This window comes from Polypterus senegalus, chromosome 5, assembly GCF_016835505.1.
Source record: "Polypterus senegalus isolate Bchr_013 chromosome 5, ASM1683550v1, whole genome shotgun sequence".
Classification (NCBI taxonomy): domain Eukaryota; kingdom Metazoa; phylum Chordata; class Cladistia; order Polypteriformes; family Polypteridae; genus Polypterus; species Polypterus senegalus.
Genome location: NC_053158.1, coordinates 91,212,724 through 91,235,810, shown reverse-complemented (window position 1 = coordinate 91,235,810; position 23,087 = coordinate 91,212,724). Strand labels below are relative to the sequence as shown.

At 35.8% G+C, this 23,087-nt stretch overlaps 1 protein-coding gene across 1 annotated transcript in view; it reads left to right on the top strand.

Annotated features, from left to right (window-relative positions):
- Positions 1-23,087, top strand: part of cdh10a (cadherin 10, type 2a (T2-cadherin)) — a 308,396-nt gene that overhangs the window by 275,331 nt on the left and 9,978 nt on the right. Inside the window, exons 7-10 of the mRNA XM_039754910.1 lie at positions 6,949-7,202; positions 16,709-16,845; positions 18,380-18,501; positions 20,880-20,988. Of these exons, the coding sequence (XP_039610844.1) occupies positions 6,949-7,202; positions 16,709-16,845; positions 18,380-18,501; positions 20,880-20,988 (622 nt within the window). The remainder of the gene's footprint in view (positions 1-6,948; positions 7,203-16,708; positions 16,846-18,379; positions 18,502-20,879; positions 20,989-23,087) is intronic.

Sequence of the window (23,087 nt, the reverse complement as noted above, 5' to 3'; positions counted from 1 at the left end):
GCATGCACTGGTGCCGCACCCACTACAAGACGAAACAACTTGGGATCCCAGTTGGCAACCCCCCAGGCAGACATGTGGTCCGGTCCCACCCTTCAGAAGTGACCCTCTATCTGCCACAGCCAGGCGTTACAACAATGAGGATCTTACGAGCAGGATCACCCTCTGGGAAATGCACCACATGGTCATAATGCTGTAACTGACGCTCCCTCACAATGCAGGATTCCATGAGCAACCGCTCATTCAACACAAAGTCAAACCAACGGTACCCAAGGATTTTCCAGAAAGATACAATACCAAAGGAGTCCAGTTTTTGTCTCAGGTCACTGGATAGCGTCCATTTCTCGCAAGCATATAGCAAGACAGGAAGCACATGGACTCTAAAGACTTGGACCTTCATCCTTTTGCATAGATATCGGGAGCGCCACACACTCCTTTCCAGTAACCTCATGGCCCCCCATGCTCATCCAATCCATCTACTGACTTCATAGGAAGAGTCGCCACAGACATGAATGTCACTGCCAAGGTAAGTAAACCTCTTGACAAGGTCGACACTCTCTCCGTAAACAGACACACTGCTGATGGCTGTGCCCAAGAGGTCATTAACGGTTCTGGATCTTGGTTATTATCCAGGACATTCGCAAGCCCAGACTCCACAAAGATCACAGCATCATCCGCAAAGTCAAGATCCATGAATCTTTCTTCACCAACAGATGCCCCACAGCCGCAGGACCCCATGATCTTGCCCAATACCCAGTCCAAACAAGCATTGAACAGAGTAGGAGCAAGAACACCACCCTGACGAACCCCAGAATCAACTGGGAAAAACATGGAGGTTCTGCCTCCACTCTGCACAGCACTCACAGTACCAGTATACAGGCTGGCCATGATATCCAGCAAGCTCGAGGGGATCTTTGCTTCTCTATTACAGTATATAAAGTATATTAAAACATAGTCACATTTTAGCTTTTAAATATCCAACATAAAACAGATGTGTATCATCAAGTTAGTAATGGAATAAAATATGTAGTCAATCTTCATCATTGTTGTTGCTTGCTGTACTCTGCGTGTAATAATCAGTAACCTATTCCAGGCCTTTCACAAATGTTCTTAGTAAAACAAGAGAAGAATTGACAAAAAAACTTACAATAATGAATATTAAATACTGCAAACCATTTTGGCAAATTCTCCCAGTAACTGCAAATTTTCATTACAGCCATATTCCTAAATAATATCCAGCTACTACAGGTAATAGAATATAATTCCATTGCCTAATTTTAAATTAATTTGATTTTTAAGATTCAGAACCCTTGTTTTTTTCTCTTTACTGGGGTTAAAGATTAGTGAAATGCAAAGTGACAAGAAATGACCAGCTAATTCATGGTTCTCAAACTCAGTTCCTGGAGGGCCACTGTTTTGACTCCAACTAATTCCTTATTTAGAAGCTAATACTTGTTGTTAGTGGAACATATCATTTAATTCTATAGCTTGTTACCAGATAGTTTTCCTTCTGTTTCATAAACCATGTAGTATCAGTATTTCTCAGACCTTCACTTTTTTCTTTTCAGATATTTTAGTGATAGATATTGTATGATGGACACAAATGTGCACATGTGATTTATTTATATGATCACATGGTGACTAACATTTCATCTCATTGTTTGTTGCTGGTTACAGGCTGCTTTTCCTGAAAATGCTGAATCTTAGCAGATAATAAACAACATTGGGATGCACTTTTATAAAGTATTGGCTACTTTTTAATGTGTTTTCCAAAATCCTTATTAAGCAATCACTTTAATAAGCAAACATAAAGCACTACTTAGTTAACCCTGCCCCTGAAGTCACCTATTAAAAAGCATCACAAGTTGACTGAAAAACAGTTGATTTACCTTCATTTTAAGGTGATGCTTTAATACTCCTGTGGAATGAAAATAAAGTTGTGAATATGAAGTAAACATAACATAGTTTAATATTTAATCAGTGTTTATGCTTCACACATCTAATTAAGGACCAGATTTGCTCTACACCTGAAACAAAAAAGTAAATGTAGACCTTAAACAGGAGGATTTGTGGACTAGTTGATTTAGCCTTCTGGACAACCAAGGTTCAATACTTTCCTAAAGTAAATAAAAGAGACATCAAGGTAATGCTGGCTCTAGTACAGTTGTTATTCTCACAGTTGGCTGCTTTGTGATCTCAGGTTTAAGCGGTGCTGCAGTGTTCTTACATATGCAGTCCACTTTTATCATTGCCATACTAGGTTTCTGGTATCATCAGGTATTTACTCTGGGGTGTTATATAGTTTCCAGTACTGTTTTATGATTTCAGGTGTGAAATTTTACTTGGTAAAATACATTACATTTACTTAGTAATACATTTAAATTCTAGAAAATGTACTTATTTATTTAAATTATATACTATTTTAATTTGCATTGTTTTATTATTTCCTATTATATAAACTTATTTCAATGTATAGTTAAACACATAGTGCATCTGTAATGTATGTTATAGAAGATTAATGACTTTGTAACCTTTGCATATATATACAATGTTGGCCCACGAAAAACTAGCCTACTTCCACTTAGATGCCTCCTATCTCATTTGCCGTCGAAAACTGGCCCAGAGATGTATTGACACACGATGAGATCACTTTCAGTTTCTTCTGTACATGTCAGTACAAAATTTCATTGTTTTTCTCTTCACCACATAATGCAGTCATCTTATATATATATATATAAACTGCTCCAAAAAATTAAAGGAACACTTTCAAAACACATCAGATCTCAAGGGGAAAAAAATCCTGCTGGATCTAACTACTGATACGGACTGGGTTATATGTTAGGAATGAAAGGATGCCACATCGTTTGATGGAAATGAAAATTATCAACCTGCAGAGGGCTGAATTCAAAGACACCCTGAAAATCAAAGTGAAAAAATGATGCGGCAGGCTAGTCCATTTTCATTGCAGCAACTCAAAATCATACTCAGTAGTTTGTATGGCCCCCACATGATTGTATGCATGCCTGACAATGTCAGGGCATGCTCCTAATGAGATGACAGATGGTGTCCTGTGTGATCTCCTCCCAGATCTGGACCAGGGCATCACTGTGCTCCTGGACAGCCTGAGGTAAAACCTGGTGGCATCGTATGGATTGAAACATAATGTCCCAGAGGTGTTCTATTGTATTTAGGTCAGGCGAGCATGGGAGCCAGTCAATGGTATCAATTCCTTCATCCTCCAAGAACTGCCTGCATACTCTCGCCACATGAGGCTGGACATTGTCATGCACCAGGAGGAACCCATGACCCACTGCAAGAGCATAGGGTCTGACAATGGGTCCAAGGATTTCATCCCAACACCTAATGGCAGTCAATGTACCGTTGTCTAGCCTGTAGAGGTCTGTGTGTCCCTCCATGGATATGCCTCCCCAGACCATCAGTGACTCACCACTAAACCAGTCATGCTGAACGATGTTACAGGCAGCATAATGTTCGCCATGGTTTCTACTGACTTTTTCATGTCTGTCACATGTGCTCAGGGTGAACCTGTTCTCATCTGTGAAAAGCACAGGCCACCAGTGGTGGACCTGCCAATTCTGGTATTCTATGGAAAATGCCAATCGAGCACCGCAGTGCCGGACAGTGAGCACAGGGTCCACTAGAGGATGTTGGGCCACCCTCATGAAGTCTGTTTCTGATTGTTTGGTCAGTAACATTCACACCAGTGGCCTGTTGGGGTCATTTTGCCTGGCTTTGGCAGTGCTCATCCTGTTCCTCCTTGCCCAAAGGAGCAGATGGATCCTGCTGATGGGTTAAGGACCTCCTATAACTCTGTCCAGCTCTCCTAGAGTAACTGCCTGCCTCCTGGAATCTCCTCCATGCCCTTGAGACTGTTCTGGGAGACACAGCAAACCTTCTTGCAATGACACATATTGATGTGCCATCCTGGAGAAGATGGACTACCTGTGCAACCTCTGTTGGGTCCAGGTATTGCCTCATAATACCAGTAGTGACTCTGACATCTAGCCAAATGCAAAACTAGTGAAAAAAACAGATGAGGAGGGAAAAATTTCAGTGGCCTCCACCTGTTAAACCATTCCGGTTTTGGGGGTTGTCTCATTGTTGCCCCTCTAGTACACCTGTTGTTAATTTCATTAACACCAAAGCAGCTGAAACTGATTAACAACCCCCTCTGCTACTTAACTGACCAGATCAATATCCCAGAAGTTTCATTGACTTGATGCTATATTCTAATTAAAAAGTGTTCCTTTAATTTTTTTGAGCAGTATATATATATATATATTATGTTATATATTTTTGTACCATGGTTCATATGCCAGCAACATCAAAGTGTTGGCTGTAATAAGAACTGTAATTATACCTTCTTCGATTGAAAAATAAATATTTGGCTCAGCAGATTTGTTATTTGTTCACTGATGGAAGAAAAGGCTGCTGACCTCAAAGCACTGGTTATGTGATAGCATAACAACCTATTGCAACTTATCCACAGAACTAGCTAACAGCAGCATTTCTTTTATACAACTGGAATTCATTTTGTGTATTTAACTATTTTTATCACTTTAAACAAATACTTATAGATCTGCCATATGAAATGATCTTGTAACACTATGGTAAAAACAATACATAATAATTTGTTTTTAAATTACAAAAGCAATTACGCAAATGGTTAAAACCGACAGACTTCACAGTTATGTAGTTTTCTGAAAATCATCATAAATTTCAAGCATTATCTATCCTATTAATTATTAAAAACACTAAACCTAAACTTAGGGTTGTAGGAATGCAAATGTTTTCCTGGTAGCATTGAACACAAAGCAGGAACCACCCATGAATGTGGTGCCAGTAAGTAGAAGGGCACACTCACTGACACACCCCCACTGAGATTGGTGAGTATATAATTAGAGGAGTAATTAGCTAATGTTTGGGATATTGAACAAAAACACATTACCAGGGAATAACACACAAAGATATGGGGAGTGTGGGCAATAAAAGATTCATGTAAAATCTTGGTAACAGTTTAGTTTAGGTACTGCAAACATGTATCTATCACTCATTTACTATAATGTAACAATGTTAACATAGTCTTCTTTTGGTCTTCATAACACTTACAGAGCATCAGTAAAGTGTTTCTTCATCTTTGCAATGTGCCCTGCTAACAAAACGTCAGTTTGGAGTGGTCTGAGGTGGCTTAACTGAGACACATTTCTCTTGATATTACATAATTAGGATAAGACCTAAGAATACTTCATGTTAACAAGTAATTTTATCATCATGTTATCATGCCACACTGCACTGAGATTCAAGCTATCTACTCCTGTTTTATAAGGGTTATGAAGACCAAAAGAAACCTTTGTTCAGGTCTTGTTACACAGTAGTTAATGAATAACAAAGGCATTTTACCTAAACTAAAGTGTTACCAAAATATTATTTAAAAATAGCAGTGTTAGTACATGTTAAAGCTAACCCTTTATATGATACTTGTTTACAAAAGCAATGTTATACAATAAGTAAGAAATGAAAATGTATACACAAATGCTGGTTTTCATTTTATAGCATGTTAAGGAAAAAGGTGTACTGTTTGTTGCTCTTCGCAATCATGCAGCTCATGTCAAAAAACACAGTTCTGCTATCTGAAAACAAAACTAATCAGGTACTTGTAATGGAATGTTTGGTTTAAATTCACTAAAATCATAATATGAAAAAGATAAATGATCATAGAATGTGAGTACAAAATAAAATATGCAGCATTTCACCCAACAACTGTAAACTTTGTGATTTCAGAATTAAACTTTGTACAATTTAGCACATGGAAAATATGTCAAACCTCTAAATAACACCATTTAATACAGACATATTTCTTTTATGTAGACAATGTGCCAGTAAAAGGTTAAAAAAGTAAAAATATTGTAACTTTTACTAGATAAAAAGTAACCAACAATAACAATTGTATGCCTTGAATCTAAGTGAAAACAAGTGATTACAGTAGTAGTTACCAATTAGAAGTGATTATAATATAAAGAAGATCATTTGCCTATTATAATAAGCACAATTATTCAATATATTGACAAGTAATTCCCACACAGAAGCAAAGCTTTTGTTAATCATCTAATGAAAGGCAATCAACCAGGAAATTAAATCAATTGTTAGAGATAAAGATTTGTAGCTGGCACCAGTAATGCAGTGAGAACTCTCAGTGCCTCTGCTAAGTTATCAGTGCACTTTCTCCCAATTTAAAGAACACTTGAAGCATAACATTACTCCACCATCCCATCTATCCATAATTTTTATTCCCACTTAGTCCACATCAAAGCATTGGGGGCTGGAGTGTATCCTAGCAGAACACGGGTGCAATGCAGGAATCAACCTTGGATTGAGTTCCAGTTCATCACTTGGCACATTTATACTCACCAATACAGTAATTTAATTTACTTTGTAAAACATAAAAACACGAAAGAATTCTTTGTAGCTGAAACTCAAATGAAGAATTACTGTACAATGTCTAGATGCTAAATAAAATGAATTGTTCTGCCATTTTTTACCTTAGTGACATCTAAAAAAGATAAGACAGAATTCTAGGTTGTCATAGGCATAACATTATGTATACAGTACACATTTTCAGTTAAGAACTTTAAGAAATGAGGCTTTTCCATGTGCTCATTACAGTCTGGGCAGCTTTGTAGCAGCTGTAATTACTTCTTGTGGGAAATGCCTTAAATGAAGGCTAACTTTCTCTTTGACAAGCAGCACTGTCAGCAGCCCCTTGTAAAGTGAACATCTAGATTCCCACTTCACTGTTAACAATTGTAAATTATGGTGTTATCAAAGTTTGCAGTTTATTTTCATGGAAATTCACTTTATTATAACTATATAAATATGCTTTTAAGGAAAGCACTAAAATATATTTTTTACTTTTTTTCTTTGGAAACACAGCAATTGGATTTTGAAAACAAACGGATATACACACTGAAAGTTGAGGCTGCTAATACTCGTGTTGACAGCAGGTTCCTTAATTTTGGCCCATTTAAAGACACAGCCAATGTAAAGATCACAGTTCAAGATGTGGATGAACCTCCAGTTTTTAGCAGGCCTTCCTATGTCATGGATGTTCATGAAGACATGAATGTTGGAAGCATTATTGGAGCAGTCACCGCATGGGACCCAGATGCTGCTAACAATCAAGTCAGGTAAAAATACCATTTTATTTAGATTAATATAGCATATATTAAAATCAGCACAAGTTTATTCAAGTGTATGAATTAAGTTAAATACAGATGCTGCAGCCTAGATTTCTTTTCTGGTTCAAATATATTGTTTTGGAAATATGCTTGAGGTCTTTGGCATTTTTTAAGATTAACAGTCACACTTCAGGGCTAATATCTGGAAACCTTTGAACATTTACTATTATTATTATTATGTATGCAGTAAGGTAAGGTGCATTATTGGTGTATTATTACAGTTTATTATTATTATTGCAGCTATGTATTTTTTCCTACTCCACCTGAAGAAATTCTTGGCCCAAGTAATTTTTGAATGTAAGAAAAAATCATAATAGGATATGAAAAAAATTAAAATACAGTTTTACTCATAAACTCTATACTGTCTTCATGGTTAAGACTTTTATTAAGCTCTGAGCAGTTGTAATGGAATTACCAAGGTTTGCTGTAAAATGCTTTCATGACATTTGGAAAATGGAATTAGTCGGTTACTTTAATCCAAATCCATGTGCTAGGCAGTGAGTTCTGGAGTTTAATTCTACTGTATATGCTCACTCGATGTTACTGTTACCTAGCTTATTGCTAGTGTGGCTTGCAGAGGGCGCTCCTGCTGCCCAAACCCGACAAAGACAAATGCAGGACACAAGTTCAGCACACAAATTTTTATTTTTTAAATTTTTCCTTGTGGGAAATGCCTTCACCATTTCCTAACTGTACAATACAGTTTACAGCACTCAAAAGACAGTTGCGATGCCCTATCCCTAACACAGACAGGCAGTACACGACTTTGCAACACAGCATGTTTTTTTTATTTAAACAGTCTGTTTGCCACCTGTCCTTCTGCCTCCACTCCTCCTCAAGAGCTTCGTCCATTTCTTCCCAACATCATTGAGTGGTGGTGACTAGCTCCTTTTATAAGGTATCCACAAGGAGTCAAGGTGTCTGACGAGCTTCTTCCGGCAGCACTTCCGGTGTGTGGTGGAAGTGCTCCCAAGTAGGGCTTTGTAAAAATCCAGGCACTCCCTGGCAGTAGGCATGGGCCCCAGCAGGGTTGTGGTTCAATGCTTGTAACCCATGGCCCCACTGTAAGCTAAGGGGGCTGCCTTCTGTCGGCCTGCGGGAGAAACAGTCTTGAAAATACTCTCTCCCTGGTCCTTCCTTACTCAGGGCATCCCAACCGGGTAAGGGCTCCAGCTCTGTCCTCTGCACAGCACAAACACTCTTTTCTTCTTTCTTTTTTTTCTCTCTCTTCGCCTTCACTCCTCCTCCAGCAAGCTTTGTCCACCTCCTCCCAACTCTGGCTCCTTTTATAAGGCACCCAGAAGTGCTCCAGTTGCTCCATGACCTTCTTCTGGCAGCACCTCCGGGTGTGGTGGAAATGCTCCAACAAAGGGCTCAGCAGTTCCAGCAGCACCCCCTGGCAGTGCCCTCGGAACTCAACAGGGCTGTGCTAAACTCCAACTCCCATGGAGCTCTATGGGAGTCTGAGGCACCATTGCAACCCAGGGGGTAGTAATGTCCTGAATAAGCTCTCGCCCCTGGTCCTTCCACTGTGGAGGTGTCCTAGCTGGGTAAGGGCTCTGGCCATCCACCACACTAGTTAAGTCATTATTCACCTTTAGTTTGAACACTGCTGGTATAATTTGATACACTGTCCCATAAAATCTGGCCAATGAATCATGCGACTTTCTCCATACTCTAACCAATATGGCCAGCAGCACATCTGTGCTCCTTCCTTCAAATTTATACGTAACAAAACTGACATTGATGCTTAATTTTTTTGGTCCAATTTCCAATACTTAAGCTAAACCTCAATATTTGGTTCCCTTTCACATCCAATACCACACAACTACACCATATTTCAAATTTTCTAATCTCTTTACCTTTGATCTTTTTTCTCAGTGTTATTGTTAAATATGTTATCGCACTGTGGTTCTGTCTGTGCTGTTCAGATCTAAAATTCCAACTTTGTCATCATCCAATCTTCTGTTGCTTTCATTCAGCCTGTATTTCTGTAAAGTTTCATTGAATAATTATTTTTTCTAGTCTTTTTTTCATAAATACTTGTATATCTACTGTCATTTAAGTTCAGCGATGTGCCAGTTACTTTCTTGCCCACCCTAAGGCTGCTGTCCCAAAATTTATTATAATTCATGGTTTGTATTCTATATTTATTTTCTCTTTATTTAACTTATCTGAAGCATTATTGCATCTTTTGTAACAGGCTGATTGCCTATAAATGTTTTTTTTTGCCACCAGACTTTGTCCAATTATGTTTCCATTTTAAAAGAATATGTACTATTTTTATTCCCAACCACTTCAAAGGGAAGTCACAGTGCAATAAGTAATAGTTGTTCTGTGAGGTTTTTCTGTGGGTAGTCTTCTTTTCCTCCCACATTTCAACAATGCATAGGTTAGGTTAAAAGGAGTCTTTAAATTGGCCTAGTATACGTATGTGTGCGTGGTAGTATATGTGAGGTAGATGTGGGTAGGTGTGTGGGTTAGCAGTGCCCCATCTAGGGTTGCTTGTTGTCAAGATACATGAACTAAATACATAGGTTTTGTAAATTTACTGATTAACGATATCAAGTAGTGGACAGGACTTGGAAAGTATCCAGTTTTGAATCTATATTATATACTCTGTGGTGAATGCAGTTTTTTAGTAGCCAAGAGCATTTCTGGTTTTAATTGTTTGTTTTTTTAAGTTTCTTGTCAGAATATTGTGTGAAGTTGGTCAGAAACATACATACACTGAAACAAGCTTTATTTTATACAACATCTTTTCTCCAGAGTGACTTTTCCAATACAGAGCTACATTATAGCAGTTCATATTTATACTGTATATACTGTATATTTGGAGCAGAGTGGTTTGTGAAGTGACTTCCTAAGGGTCACATAGTGAGTCAGTGATGAAGACTAAGTCAGAAACCTCTTGTTTTCAAATCCAATTTTTAACTGCCTACCCTTACTGTTCAGCCTACGGGTACAGTCAGTTTCAAATGGCACTAGAAAAATATGCTTGAAATGTAAGAGAAAATGAGTATACTTATGGCACTTGTTGTGTTTATATAACATCATATTTATTAAACTAGTAAGAAATTTAAGAGTGACTTGTAAAATTCCTGACTGGAGAATGACAATACAAAAAAAATGATTGGAAAGCTTTATGGATTAATTAAAAATATCCAGAGCTTCAGTTAGAAAGAGATACATAAAATCATTCTAAAAAACAATATACTGAGTCATGTAATAACAGGTCGTGAAGTGAAAGCTCAGACAGTATCTTGTGGGCAAACCTACAAACAGTGAGTGCATCAATGTAAGTGAGTCTTTCTTACATGTGAAGACTTGAAGAGGCAGCACTAGAACATGGATCACAGCCAGGTATTGACTAAGTGCAGAACAGTTAAACTTTAACATCTCCAGTATCTAACAGATTAAAATGTAATTATTTTATTTTGGTGGCTTTTTTTGGTGGTAGTTTATTATTAATTTAATGTTGCTTAAAAGACATGATTTGCTGTTATGCTTCAGTATGACTCTAGTATTTGTAGTATGTCTAACATGTACTTGAAATACTTTCAGTTTTCCTACCGTGCAAATAAGTCTGTGGTAAGGTGTAATGTCCATGGACATTTATGACATTCACTAACATTTAGAAAACTCAGCATGTACCTCCATATTCTCCTTATTAGGTACAGCTTTGCCTTTAACGCCCATTCAAATGTTTTGAAAAACTTATAGCCATGTAACAATCAATGATTGTGTTACTGGATATTGGATGTTTTTTTGGACAGGAAGGAGGTGGTGAAGCTAAATTACGCCATATTGTAGGTTTATGTAGCATCACTATGCCTTTATTTGTTGAATACGAATGGCTGTATTTCACAAGTGTATTCTCTAAATAATGTCAGTTTTGCTAATGACACCACACATGTGTTTCTAATAACCATTTTTAGCTATATAAATGGAAAGTCAACACATCTGTTATGGTTAAGAAGCCTTACAAGAGGCTGCTCTGCCTAAGACGGTTAAACTAACTTGGAATGTCATAGGAAGCAATGACCGTGTTTTACAGGTCCATTATCGAATGCGTTTTGACCTTTTCCATCAAGTTTGATAAAGTTGACGACAAGAAGAAGCTATGCACTATCTTAGATGCCACCTCCCTATTGTGGATTAAGTAATTTCTGATCTATCATACCCCACACACTGTCTGTTCACTGTTGTTTTATCTTGCTTAGGTCAATGAACTTCATGACTACCAAATTTCATAAAAGTACTAATGTACAAGCTGTCAGCTGCATACATGAGTGTGTCATAGTTAATTTGGTGTTTATGTGCAGTTGGGAAATGATGACTACTGTTGATTTTATGTTATATGTGTTGAACGTTTAGTTTCATGAGCTTCACTGTATCAAATTGCATTCAACTGACTTTCTAATGATAGCAAACAAAGTAAAAAGAAAATATCTACATTTCAGTGTAAATAATTATAGTAAAGAAAATATTTTATGTAATTTATTAATATATGGCTCAAATTTGGGTGCAAAACTTCTTTTTAAAGCCATCCAGTTTGACAATGGTATGGTAGGGCTCTTGGCCCTAGGAATGTGGTGGTCTTGTTATTTATCTTTTCTTTTCTCACCTTGCCGTTCATAGTTTTGTATCTTTAAGAGCTCTTTTCAGTACAACAAGAGTTATTGGAATTATTTTCAGAATCTCTAGTGATCAGGTTGACATAGGGCAATCAAAAAATGTCATGACATATTGTAATAATTAGGAGTAAGGAGTAGAACCAATCAATGGAAATAATATTTTCATGCATAAATCTGATGTAGGCATTCAGCTTTTTGCATGATAAATGATACTGTGTTAAAAAAACAAAATCAAAACTCTGAAATTATAGTCCAGCATTGCACTAGTTAGTGCTGCTAAACTCGCAGTCACAACCTTGAACCTCAAAACTTTAAGCAATTTGTGCATACTTAAATTGAAATTACCCACTTGTTATATTTTTTAATTTGATTACTTTTTAAGTTAGTGGGGAACTTTATAAAATACATATACATTTTTATGAATGCTCCATCCAAAAATGTTATTTTTTTATCTGTTGCTTACCCTGTGTTGCTTACAGCAATGGCCATGTTCATGGTGAAACATTTTTAAAGTCTACATTCACATTAGCAGTCTGAAGTGACTCAAATCCAAATTTTTACCTGAACATGACACGAATCTGATGTTCCCAGAGCTATGAGGACATAGAAATCTAATCTTTTCAAATCAGATTTGAGTCATTTTCATATGTGCTCCTGGATCGGAAAAGAACCTGATTCGTAGCCATGCAATGTGAATGAGAATAGCTGGATCAGAATTCATGTATTTCTTTATCTATAGAAATGGGCTGAGCACTGTCATCATCAGCCCACACTGGTAGCCCAGAAAAATAACAATAAAGGAGAGCTACAGTCCTACCATTGCTGGCTCCCTTCTCAGTCCCACACATCTCATAGTGCAGCAGCGCTGTGAAGACAGCAAAAACTAGCCATGTGGACTTTTTTCGCCTTCTCAACTTAATCATGTACAGCTGTCAAACTGTTTGGCATCCTCAAGAGTAAAATGCAATGTGTATACTAGCTAGTAGTTTGTTCATTTTGTCAGTTTTAATACTACAAGATGTCTCACAAAAATGAAGTTTCTTGTTGTTGGAGACTCAGAAGTCTCGTGCACAAACATATCACTGTGTGTTTGCTGACGTTTCAGAGAACAGATGTGTTCACATTACAGTTAGGTACAGGTCACTTGTACTTATAAATGTGAACCATCAAGACAGGCAAATTCGATCTGAGCAAAAATATGGAATTGAGAAATGAAGCTTGTAATGTAAATGTAGCCTAAGCCATTACTACTGTTAACACAAAGTATGTAACAGTTAAAAAATGACCACTTTTAGGTGGAGTATTCCTTTAAAACAGGTAAACTCAACAACAATTTAACTAAAAATGAAGTTATAAAAAATTTTTTCAAGAAAATAAAAAAAAATATATACCTATTAGTAGATAAAATAATCTAAATTCTCTTAAACACATAACTTCAGATAACATCAATTTACATTGATGGGTAAGTGTAGTGTTTTGTTTGAGGTTTCATGTGCTTCCTATCACTTGAAAGTGTGAATATTTATAATACTATTCCAATGTTTTACTTGCAGCATTGCCTTGATTCACAAGGAAATTAAAGATGTGCACATTCTAATGGGGTAATCTGTTGTACATGTCGTTTGCACTGTATGGTCATATCAACATGTTATGAAAAGGATTATTCCAAAGTTATTTTTCACAAAATCCATTTAAGCTTAGTTAAAAGTATTAAAAAGTCAGCTTATACAAAAAATGTATACAGTGGGTTGGTGGTAATACATGTATATTGTACTGTATGTTGGAATCATATTCTCTCATTACTTGTGTTTATTAAATCATATGAAGTATAGGGTCAGGTACCCAATAGGCATATGTCAGCTGGTTTTTGATTTGCCTTTTTAAACTTAAACAGGTTAACTATCTCTAATCCGAAATTTCAAAATCCAAAACCTATTGAGCACTGATATGAGACCACATACTGTATGTTGCCTCTAAATTTTTTTTTACTGCTGAATGGATAAGAACAACATATATGCAGACTCCAAATGGGATCCCCTGTGAAGCAGCGAGCACCCCAAAAGCACCACCACTTGATGATTTCAAATGCAGGACAGATACGGCGTGACAGTTTCAATATGTTGTGTGGGGTGTGTGAAATGATAACACCTGCATGGCAGTTCCAAAGTGTTGTGCAGCGCCTGGAAAAAAAAAAGATTTCACAAATGGAAAATTCAACACCAGGGGTCTCATTTATAAAACTTTACTTTGATTTGAGCTTTAAAATACATGTGCATCGGAAAAAAAATATGATTTATAAAACCTGGCGTTATACACATTTCCACACAATTTACCTATATGAACCACAATCATCTTGTAACTGTGCGTATGTGAATAGGTCTCAAAACTTATAATGCACATAATATGTGCATCAATGGAATGTCACTGCTTACGATTAACAAAAGCAACTCCATTTTCACTTAGGCGCCTTTATCTCATTATGAGCAGAGTAAATTGCTTGGATTATTATTATTGTTATTATTATTATTTTGCTTTTATTGATTTTATTAAAATCAAATAACATTCCATACAAACAAGTCAAGTTCTACAAAAATAGGTTTGAAACAAATCAACCCCTACCCCTGAGAAAAAGAGCTAGGCCAGCAGAATAAAACTTAAAGCTAGTAAAAATAAGTAAATAGATAAATTAATAAATGAATAAAGATAAATACAGTAAAAAAAGAAAAAGAAAAAAGAGGGGAGAGAATCTGCTTCCTCAATTTAAATGCTTATTCTAAAATGATATTGATTAGATCCTGCCAGGTTTTGAAAAAGTTTACAAATTGCTTAGATTATGTTAGGAACCTGGACACTGCTACAAATTGTCTTTTGTATCTAGGTCATTTTTTTCTGTTGAAAAAAATTTTTTATGTATGCACACCAAATCCATATGACAACTGAATGTAGCACCTCATCGATTAGTTAATGGCTTCCTCTGGGATGATAAAGTCTACCTAATCTAAAGTATAGTTAAGAACCTTGCACATTGTATGGTAATTACAAGTATAATATGATGTAACAACAAAACTAGAAAGAGTGTCAAGGTATTGAGGTGTAAATTGAGCAAACTCAGATTAATGATGAAAAGTAGCAAAATAAAAAAACAAAAAAAAAAAAACTGGTGTAGAATGTCACCACTACAATGTTGACTGCTTGGGTTTTTAATAAGGCCCTGTGAAGCGGGACCCGGACACAGACAGACGGACATCGTTTTTTCACCACACACACGTTTATTATTTACACTATATACAATATTTACAAGTGCACAACCCAGTGCCTCCAGCACCGATTCCCCAAAAGTCCGGGCCTCTCACACAGTCCTTTATGCCTTTCTTCAGGCCACCTCCAGTCCTCTCTCCAGCTCCGTCCTCTTCCACCCGACTTCCACTCCCGAATGTATGGAGGCGGCCCCTTTTATCACACCTCGGATGGGCTCCAGCTGCTTCCCGGCACGCCCCCATGTGGCGGAAGTGCAGGCTGCGCACCCGGAAGCCCTCCGGGTGTCTCCATTCTTTTTCCCCCCAGCACTTCCTGGTGTGGCGGTGGCCTTGGGCCCCTAAAGGGTTGGGCTTCCAAGCCCCCTACCCGAGGCCACCAACAAAACCAGGGCGGTCGCCCCCTCGTGGTCGGGAGTAGGCACCAGCCCTCCTCCGGTCCCCTCAGGCGTTCCGGCTGGGCTCCACCCCCAGCCACCTGCGACAGCCCTTGGCTAAAGCAATCTGTCTTCCATTTGATCATGGACTAGATAGAATGTTGGCTTCTGGTGTCTTCACTGGTCATATAGCAACATGGAAGACAGGGCTGGAGCCGTGCCCTGGAGGGTGGAAGTGCCGTCAAACATCACCTAAATAGCACTCTTCCACTCTAAGGGAAACAATACAGATATAATTAATGACTGTGCTTCACCCTTATCCTTACCTGCTACTCACCAAGAAAAAGCTAGGCTATTCATGCAGCTTACGTGTATTAACAATGGCCAACTCAAGAAATATAACCGCAAGCCTAATGTATTGCATTTAGTCTTTTAGCAATAATAATATTTCTTTTACCCACTTTATTAATAAACATTTCATGCACTGACTTCCCTAACAGAAGGACCTGTGCCCCCCCTTCCAGAATCTGAAATAGATTATGTGGGAAGGAGAGTGTTATGTTAACATATGAAATATGGAAAAAGATATGGAATATGGAAGAATTAGCTTTGAGATGTGGAGAATAAAATGAAACATTTATTTAGTGTGACATTAGTTCAGTTGTGGACCAAAGATCCATATAACCATTTCACATTTTGAATTTAAGCATCACTATGTTTCATCTAAAGAACTGGATACAGTGCTCATTGGGAATTATGGTGACAGCAACAGAAACTTCATTGTTTAACATTTCATTGTCATATTACAAGAAAGAAAAAAGAAGTGTCTAATTTTATTAGTATTATTACTAATGAAGTAGAGAAGATTTATATGCTGTTCATGATATATTAAATACAATACAGGGTGAGTCAAAATTATGTTAACACTAATGGTACTGCTATATATATACAGTACTTATATAAAATTTTTGTGGACAATTTATTTTGTTGAACATGATGGGGAACAGGTTGAGACATTCCTGTACATCTTGCACATATGAAGTATGTTTTGTGAATAAATTGTTTCCACTATTTAAATGTTAACATAATTTTGACACCCTGTATACACTCAAAAATGTCACTGTATTGTGTATTTCACAAGAACTTTACCAATAATAAAAAAAATGTACTGTTTTTTATTTTTTCAGATACTCTATAGACAGACATACTGATCTAGATAGAAATTTCAATATAGACTCTGGAAACGGCTCCATTTCAATGTTGAAGTCTCTTGATCGTGAAGCATCTTCCTGGCACAATATTACAGTCATTGCTACTGAAACAAGTAAGTTTCAAGGGGTGATAAAAGTGAAGTTCAATATGAAATAAATTCGAAAAAATACCTCAGTTGCTGCTTTAGTTAATGTGTTAAAAGCAAGACATATACAAAGCTGCACATTATTTCAGTAAGACCAAATCATGCTTATCTAATTGCAGTGTTTTCAGTGTTGATTAGTGGTGTGTTTAGTTTTAATGTATATGTATATAGATATCAATTAAGTTTTTTATGAGTGTATGCTTCTGATATTTTCTAGAATTTCATGTTGGTTGTGTATGCAATGTATGACTGCAGTGTGCACAAAATAAATAGATAGTTTCATACTTTATGATCCCAAAGGGAATCTGCTGCATTTCCACAGTTGACATAAAAGCTACAAAGAATACACTCGAGAATAGTGACAGCTTCTAAAAAACAGCTTCATTAGTGGCTCCTGGAGCTCTGTGATAAAATGAGCCTTGTGTGGAATGAGATCCTCAGATTCACCAGTGTATCTTGGTTATATCTGCAGCCCAATTCAGTTGTATATTCAGGTTTGCTCTCAGGTAATTATACTCAACTTTTTTACCTTGGGTGAATTCCAGAATTAGGGTAACAGTATGTACCACTTAGAACTTTTAAAAAAATATTTTATTCAATTTATGAATAAATTAGACAGACTTACAAACATAGTAAAGCATTCAGTGCTATTTTCAAAAATCTGTTCAATATGAAATCAAATCACTTTCAGACCCCATGCACCCCCCATACCTTTAAATAGCCAGATATATGGACAAAATAGCCGAGTATGCACTGCTTCCCCACATACAGTATAATGAAACATCAAAAAATGCTCGAGGCCTATCTTCATTATCTTAAAACAGCATTAAGGAATTCTTACCTAATTCTAAAATGCCTTTGGGCTGTTTCTTATACAGAACATATGATCCTTTTTTTCATTTCCGACTGAGTAAGAAAAGATGACAAGCAGGTAATGTGGTTTAAAATATTGCTACAGATTTTCCATGAGAGAATGTTATTCTATTTAGTGTTACCCATGAATAATGCCATCAAATGATCTGGACTGAATTGTGAATCCAAAACTACCTGACGAATAAGAAAAGATTACTTTTGAGTCTAGGGCCTTCACAAAACATATTTCCTAGAGAGGCAGGAGTTGTTAATTTACAATTAAAGTTTTGTCCTGGCTGTAGTTCAAATAGCCAAAAGTTATAATTAACATCATATTTTGCACAGATTGCAGAAAACTGCACCTTATCGATAAGTAGGTTTCATACATTTTTAATGAGTTTACATACAGTACATGTTCCATACACATTTACTGAATGTATCATTTAGTACACTCCATGTATGTTGTAGCTTTGAAAAAAGAAATAGTTCTGGTATGGATAGAATTTTTTCGATGAAAGTGTGGCTTTGAATATAAATATTTTCCTATAAAATTGTAATTTACTATTCCAAAATTTTGCTTGTTATTCCTAGAGTACATGTTTTTGATTAAATCATTTAAATTATGGCTACTTTCTACTTTTTCTCCTAGATAATCCAAAGCAGATGAGCCGTGTTCCAGTTTTCATTAAAGTGTTGGATGTTAATGACAATGCTCCTGAATTTGCCATGTTTTATGAGACCTTTGTATGTGAAAATGTAAAAGCTGGACAGGTAATCATTTTGTTTATAATGGATAATTTTAAGGCAGACTAAGGAACATTTACACAAAATATTTTTTTTTGCAGTTTATCACACAGCTGCAGAATTCATATAAACTTTCACTTGCAATTTAAGACTCAGATTGACTTGAGTTGGGGAAGAACAGTTTTACCATACTACTTGATTTATTCCATGCTCAGTACTGATTTTAGCTTATGGCAATTTAGGCAAGAAATGATGAGTGCTGAATGTGTGAAAGTTGCTTGCTCAAAAGAACTGATCTAATCACATTATGAATGCTGAATGCAATCATTTAACATGATTTCTAATACTTTTGTTTTGTTAAGTAGTTAAATGAATTTCAAACAATTTTGGCAGTCGGCAATAGAATAAGCAAGTTCTTTCTTAGAGTGGAAAAATTATAAACTGTTCATTTGTTCAGTATTTACTTGATTCAGTGTGCTCAATATTGTTTATAAGAACTCAGTGATAGCAGCAGCTAATAATCTTATGCAACATTTGTCCTGATTAATGCCAAGTATGCTGTGAATAATTTAAATTAAAGTTGACTGCCTCTACAAAAATATCTCAGAAGGTCAAGTGCTGCTAACAAAGTGGAATGGACATCATTACAAAGAAATGCAGCATTTGATGTATTAACACAAATTACATATGATCCTGATCCAGATAAGCAGACTGGCAAATAGATGGAGTTACAGTATGTAGTATAAACTGGGCAGAAAAAAATGAATCTACCTTTGTCAAAGCTGTTGATTGAAACAAGAAAATATTTAAACAATTTTTAAGGTTTGCATTCTGAAATAATGATGTTATATCTGAAAGCCACGGTGTCCCTTGGCACTGTAAAAAAACTAAAGACTTAGAGTTGCACACTGAATAACAAAAGGAACATTTATTCTCAGGATGGTAGGATTAACTGCACAGCAGAAACATATCTCTTGTCTTTGTACAGCAAATGTGATGGTTTTGTTTTTTGTGTTTTCATTGCAACAGCTTAACATCTTTTTACTTTAAACAACAATTCTGGCACTACTTATCTACCTGGCAAGATTACGAAACTCACAGTCACTCATTTGTTTAGGAATATATTAGAGTATAATATTTTATTAACTATGCTACTAACAGTAATAATTTACCATTAAAATAATAACACTTTTGAAATGTATTTATTTTATTTTTCATTGTTTTATATTATGATAAAAAGCCACATATTTATTATAACATGTAGAGTGTTGATTGCTGCTTAAAACAGATGTCTAAACAAACCCACTGTCACACATAGGTTTAGGAATTGATTATACACATGCTTTTAACAGTCTTTTAATTATGCTATTAACAGAAATAAATTATCATTAAAATAACACTCTTGAAATATGTTCATTTCATTTTTCATTGTTTTATATCATGATAAAAAGGCACATATATTTTATAACAATACAGTCTGTTAATAGCAGCTTAAAACAGATGTATAATCCAAAGTGTTACAAAACGGACAAGTTTTATATTTCTAACTTACTGTAGATGTATCACATTAGTAGGTAAAGCCAAATCAGTGTGTACTCCGAGGCAGAAGAAAAGTTTCACAGTATTCTACACCATGTCAATAAATATTCCAGCAAAAGTGAACAACAGCTAAACTGGTTGATGAAGTTGACAGATTTGATATCGAGCTAATGCATCACATGCCTCCTGCTAGTGAGGGAATTCCTTACAATTTGATAATGAAGTTATTTATTAAAATTAAATTGGAAAACTGAAGCTAAACTTGTAGGTTACTGAAATGCTAATAAAAACTGGAATGAGGAAATATAACAAGAAATTATATATACTGCCTATTAAAGGCCAGCTTGACCTAGTAGTAAAATTAAGATTTTGTATCAAACCAACAAAGACATACTTACCTCTCTACTTTATTACAAAAGAAATGAGACTAAAAACATATTTTGTCAACCTCAGCCTCAGTCTGTTTTTAGTCAGTTCATAAACACTGTATTTTTCATTTGAATGGCAGACCATAGTATGTGTACATATTTATGGAATCATCAGAATGTGGTAATAAACACTACAAACCAGGTTTTAAGTGATAACATTGAATCAAAAGGTTGATAGTGAGACTGGATGTGTAAAGATTTGGCTGGCCTGTGGACCACAACAGCTGAAAGTCTGTATTCAAACACTATCTTCTCGTTCACTTAATCTGCCCATATTGTACACATTAATATTTCTATCTCTTTTGCGCGCTTTAAATACAGTAGTTAAGAAGTTATTGAAAAGAAACTTGATTGACTGTGACATTATAATGCATTTTTCCTTAGTAAAGAGTACATCATACATAATCTGTGAATATGTTATTTCTGTTTTATATCCAGCTGATACAAACTATAAGCGCTGTGGATACAGATGAGCCTCTTATTGGACACAAATTCTTCTTTAGTTTAAACAGTGAAAATCCTAACTTTACAATCTCTGACAATGAAGGTATGTCCTATTTATCCATCTGTTTGTTGTGCTATAACTTGTTCACCTAACATTTTAAAGTTTATTTTGATGTTCATTTTATCATTAAAATCACTTATATTTTTAATAGCAAATAAACAAATTATGAAAGTTGATATTGTACTTCATTATGTAAATATATTGGTGTATTGTCGGTGAAGCTGGTAAACCAACAATAAAGGAGAATTCATTTCTGAAGTGTATTTATATGAAAGTATACATTCACAGCAACATATATTATATAAAATCAAATACACCAACCCATAACTTGTAAATTACAATCTTTGATATAAGAAATGTACATTCGGTATAAAATGGACCAGACACCTGGAGTGTGACATTATTTGGGATAGATAGATAGATAGATAGATAGATAGATAGATAGATAGATAGATAGATAGATAGATAGATAGATGTTAGGGCCTTTTTGTAACTACTAAATGGCCCATTTGTAACCTACAGGGAACATTTGTACCTCTAGTAGGGACATTTTGTAACTTTAAGGCACATTTGTACCACAGCACAGGGAACATTTGTAGCTTGTAGGGCCTTTTTGTAACACAAGTCAGGCTCTTAAGTAACAAGCCAAAAAATGGTTATTTTGTAACACAATTGGCACTTTTGTAACACAAAAAGGTGACTTTTTAAAAAATATTTTTCTATTTATATTTGTTTTAAACATTAATCTTAACCTTAGTAGGTTCCTGGTTTTAGCACATTGTTTGTTGAAAGGCTATAGCACCATAATACTTCATGCTGGATACACTACAGTTTTAATACACAGATAGATGTGACTTTTTTTAGCTATACAGACATATTTAACTTTTATATTGAGTCATTAATGTCACTCCTGCACCCTCTCCTTCTTTCCTATTCTCTTCACTGCCAAGATAAGATGAGGTGGACTGTTAGGCCGAGCTCTAATCCTGATGGATTGTTGTTCAGGTCTTGATGTCTGATATATGAGCTAAGATGTGAGGCTTCAAGTTTTAAAAGTCAGTGTGTTGTGCTGGTAAATTCCATGTTGTATTTGTGTATTTTTGTGATCGAGGGCACACCTGCAAACATCCTCAAGTCTCATAAAGACAGGCTGATTAGGCTGAATTGGTGTATTTCTGCTTTTTAAAAATGTTGTTGCTTAAGTAATTTCAATTTGAACTAAAGGTAAATTTTGCTTCCCCTCTGAGGCTTGCAAGAAGATGCAATTTGAAGAAAGAGAAATTTGTCAGGAGGATTAGGTCACTACAGAAAATATTAATAATGATTAACAATATTGTAGTTTTATATGAAAAAAAGGAAATCAAAGACCTAGTAAATTAATGTGAGTTTTATAAAAAGTAAAAGAATTAATATAAGGAATCCTAGCAATAACGATTGATTGCTAACAAAGTATGAAGGTTTTCTTATTAACGCACAGTGACGTGTCAGAGGCCTAACACAATTCTGATTTGTGTCTCGAGTTGTTTCTGCTCCTCTCTAAGGCCCACCACACGACCACTGAGACTGCTTTATCTATGTAACACTCCACTGGAACTCAGACTAAATAGTTTTAAATGCAAAAAAGTGAATTAAAACTTTAATGGAGACAAGCCTTGTGTAAATGTGGCCAGCACCTGGTTATATGAAGTTATTGATTAATCCAACTTACTGAAAACTAGTGGGATTTTTAATTTCTTTTCTTCTTCCCTGTAATGTGTGCTCAGAGTGCCTTGAGTTACAAAGGCCAGCTGGTCAGTGGTGGTCATCAGTTGTGCTGACTTTCTTTCCCTTGTGCTTTGACTGGTGCTGTACACCCAAAACATATAGAAGTGCAATCACAGAATGTCAGGCAATGACTACTCTGTTTAAAAATGCAGAAAAGTATTTCTAAGTTTTGAAATCCTTAAAATATTATATTTAAACTTAAATAAACTATGTTTAAAAATGGCAACATAAGGGAGAATAGTAACTGTATTATTACAGTATAAGGCAAAGACCATCATGTCGCCATCCAAACTTAATTTTCAAAAAGTAGTTTCTATAAGTCAAATTTGTAAAACTGAAATTTCAAATAAAACTCTACTGTACATTCACAACAACCC